General features: G+C 48.6%; 1 protein-coding gene across 1 annotated transcript; it reads left to right on the top strand.

Moving 5' to 3' along the window:
• Positions 1-525: 525 nt before the first annotated feature.
• MAGEE2 (MAGE family member E2) lies at positions 526-2,827 on the top strand. Its single transcript, XM_022566672.2, has one exon. It carries the CDS (start codon positions 699-701, stop codon positions 2,268-2,270), a length of 1,572 nt encoding a protein of 523 aa, XP_022422380.1. The 5' UTR covers positions 526-698; the 3' UTR covers positions 2,271-2,827.
• Positions 2,828-4,105: the final 1,278 nt, after the last annotated feature.

Raw genomic sequence — 4,105 nt, 5'->3', positions numbered from 1 at the left:
GAAATAGCGTCCGGTACATAGTAAGTGCTCCATTATTATTACCATTGTTTGAACCTATCCCAAAATGTAAGCTCTACACAGAAAGGGATAATCATTGTTTGTCCTCTGGTGTACCTCTAGTACCCAATACTGTGCCTAGCATGTGACACATACTCAAGAAACGTATGTTGAATGAGTGGATGAATTAATGAATCCGTGAAATAATTCTCATCTTTAGCATCCTCCTCCTCTCCAAATCCTCTACTGCCTATTAGCTTTATACCTCACAGAAAACCTTTGTGGTGCATCACTGAACATTCCCCAACCCTTACCCTCTTTGCTTTACCTTTGTTTGTTACCCCCTTTCATGAATTCTTTTCTCTAACAAGTTTGACTCTAGCAACAACCACTTCAACTAGCCTCTCGGGCCAGGCAGAAGTAGGGGGCCGGAGTCGGGTACTGGGAGCGGGGCGTGGCCACCACGTTGCAGAACGCAACTGCGCCTGCGTAGGCTGCGGCAAAGCCTAGCTCTCTGAGGGTTGCGTTTATTGCTGGCTGGTGTTTGTGTAGGAGGATCGCTCCTCTCACCAGCTCTCACTTCTGATCCGCGCAGCTCCTGGGTCTCTGGCTTCAGCTTTGTGCTGAGCCGCCGACACACCTACCATCCTCTCTCCGACGGATCGCTGACCTCCCCATTCCTGTTCCTGCCTCCTGGAACCATGTCTCTGGTAAGCCAGAATGCGTGCCACCGCAACGCAGAGACCACTGTAGATTACAGCGACTTCCATGGTGAGATGCAGGTTACTAATGCCTCCGGGTCCCCCACCTCCATGCTAGTTCCTGATGCTCCCCAGGGCCTTCAGGCGCCAATCGATTCTCAGGGTGCTAGCGCTTCCCAGGCTGCGCAGGACCCGAACGACTTCGAGGTGCTGATAGATGAGCAGTCCCGACGTTTGGGGGCGCTCAGGGTCCACGACCCTCTAGAGGACAGGTCGATTGCTTTGGTGAATTTCATGCGAATGAAAAGCCAAATCGAGGGGTCTATTCAGCAGACAGAGATGCTAGAGTTCCTCAGAGAATACTCAGATCAGTTTCCTGAGATCCTCAGACGAGCCTCAGCCCATCTGGACCAGGTCTTTGGGTTGAACCTGAGGGTTCTTGATCCCCAGGCTGACACCTACAACCTAATCAGCAAACGGGGTCTCCAGACCACTGATCGGATAGCAGAATCCCTGGACATGCCAAAGGCAGGTCTCCTGGCCTTGGTCCTAGGCCACATTCTCCTGAATGGTAACCGAGCAAGAGAGGCCTCCATTTGGGATCTGTTGCTAAAGGTTGATGTGTTAGATGAGCCCCAGAGGATCAACATCCCCTTTGGGAGCACAAGGAACCTCCTAACTACTGACTTTTTGGATATGCGGTTCTTGGAGTACTGGCCAGTGTATGGCACTAATCCCCTCGAATTTGAGTTCTTGTGGGGCTCTAGAGCCCACAAGGAAATCACAAAGATGGAAGCCCTGAAGTTTGTGGCAGAGGCCCATGATGAAGAACCCTGGAGCTGGCCAGAAGAATATAATAAAGCCCTGGAAGCTGACAAGGCCAAAGAAAGAAGCCAGGCTGCTGGCTTGGAGTTCTGGTCAGAGGACACTATGAATGATAAAGCAAATGATTTGGTCCAGTTGGCCATTAATGTCACAGAGGAGTTGCTGCCTATACATCAGGATGAGCTGTTGGCTCACACTGGCAAAGAATTTGAGGACGTGTTCCCAAATATCCTCAGTCGAGCTACTCTAATCCTTGATCTGTTCTATGGGTTCTCTCTGATTGAGGTTGATACCAGTGAGCACATTTACCTCCTTGTCCAGCAACCAGAATCAGAAGAAGAGCAAATGATGCTAGAGAGCCTGGGGAGACCCACTCAAGAATATTTGATGCCAATCCTGGGTTTGATCTTCCTGATGGGCAACCGTGTCAAAGAGGCCAGTGTCTGGAATTTGCTTCGGAGATTTGGTGTGGATGTAGGGAGAAAGCATGCCATCACCTGCAAACTTATGAGACAGCGCTACTTGGAATGCAGGCCACTGTCCTATTCTAATCCAGTTGAATATGAGCTTCTGTGGGGTCCTCGAGCTCACCTTGAAACCACCAAAATGAAAGCCTTGGAGTACATGGCCAGGCTCTACAGAAAGCAACCACAGGACTGGCCAGAGCAATATAGGGAGGCTGTTGAAGATGAGGAGGCCAGAGCCAGGTCTGAGGCAACTGCTATGTTCTTCTTTGGCCCCATGTGAAGTCTGGGGGAAGTATGTCACTTCAGTTGGGCCCTGGGGAAGTGGGCACTGGGGCCCCAAATCAGAAGCTGGGCAGGGTTGGGGTGAAAAGTACACATTGTGCTTGCTATTTGTGTTCTATTTCTAATAGTATTTCCTTCCTTTTAATATACCCTTGAATTAGATTCATGATCAGTGTTTATAAATGAAATTGCTCATTTGCCATTCCTGCCTTGTTTCAATATAAAAGTTCATATAACTGCATAAAGTGTAGTGGTAATATTTACATCTTTCTATGATGTGGAAGAGAATATACAGTTGTTCTTTAACCGTTTGAAATAATCAGTAAAATGATCTGGTACAGGAGTTAAGTAACAACAGTAATAACATACCCACAATAAAAACAAACACAAAATCACTCATCTGTTGATGTTCTCCCATCGTGTCTATGGTTTTATTATTTTTTTAATATTGGCATTTACCTGTATTTGCTTTGTGATTCCAGAGTGTAGTGAAAAATAAAAGTATAATGAATTAGGCTCCATGCTTAAGCACTCTTATTCAACAGACATTTATTAAGTACCTGCCATGCTCTAAGCACAGTGTTTATGCTGGGAATATAAGGGTGAGGAAGGCCCAGCTGAGCCCCAGAGATTGAGGGGGAGGGGCTGTGGAAGTAAACCAACAATTATTTCCGTGGCAAGTCGTATAATAGGGGTAAGCTCAGAGAGCTGTGAGAGTTTACAGGAGTAACTCCCAACTAAACTTTGGGTTCTGGGAGGGGACGGTGAAGGGGCAGGGGTGTCAAGCAAAGAGTGAGTGCGGGAGTGGTCAGGGGTGGTGGCAGGGGAGGATGAGGTGGTATGGAGAGCTGGGACAAGTTAACCTTTAGTGACTTCTATTGTAAGACCTGAGGTTGGGGAGAGGGAGGGAGGGAGGACTAGTCCGTGGGGTCAGGGGCAGTATGTAAAACAGCTTCGCGGGATTTAGTGTAGCTCAGAAAGACAGTGTTGAGTTCAAGAGAAGTGTGGGAGAGATAAACCTGTGGCAGCAATAACAAAGGTCCATATCCTCAGAGAGTGGGTCTTAGGAATCAACAATGGTTCTCCTGAAGCCAGCTGGTCTTGGATCTCGTGTCAGACGGAACAATCCACCTGGAGGAACTCTGAATGGCAACCTCTGCCTGCGCTGTTTATTTCTGCACTCAAGCCGTTAAGGTGAGTGTTAGTATTTTGGTTCTCTTCATTCAGATGCCGGATCTCGCAGCTTCTAACCCTGCTCAGGGCTCTCTCCAAGCCTTCCCTAGAGAACAGGCAGCTAACAATTTCTGTAAGGAAGCCTTGGCTCAGTGGTGGATGTTATACATAAAGTCACCCGTAACGCGAGGTGGCGGGGGTAGAAGGGGGCTACCTCTCAGTGGTGTAGGTTTTATGCTTCCTCACCTCCTGGCACCCACAAGCTTTCTGCCCTTTCATCCGTTTAATCACTAGGGGTTACCCTCAACTGCCACCTCCTATAAGATGGGAGAGAGGACTTTCCTCACATTTTCGTCAGCCTCAGGAAGAGAACGACATAACCGTCTCGCTGTGGGCAGGGGACAGAAAGACGGGAGATACACCCTTTTGGCCCCCAAGTCCAGCAGCCGTGCAGAAGCCAAATTAGAGCTGTTTGCTTGGGGAAGCCACTGCACAGGCGCACTCCGAAGTTGCCTGGGAGGTATAGGCCCCACTAGTCTCTGAGATCTTCTCCATCTTCGCATTCCGAGGAAAACTGAATGCTAAGGGCGGGATTTCCAGTGACAAGGAAATGAGTAACTGGAGAGAAAGGGGTTTTGGAAAATAGGATGGGGGTGGAGT

This window comes from Delphinapterus leucas, chromosome X, assembly GCF_059928025.1.
Source record: "Delphinapterus leucas isolate spDelLeu-1000000601 "Yukka" chromosome X, BTC_Dleu_Yukka2, whole genome shotgun sequence".
NCBI classification, from domain to species: Eukaryota; Metazoa; Chordata; class Mammalia; order Artiodactyla; family Monodontidae; genus Delphinapterus; species Delphinapterus leucas.
Note: the sequence above shows the minus strand (reverse complement) of the source record. Positions and strands in the feature narration are given on the sequence as shown.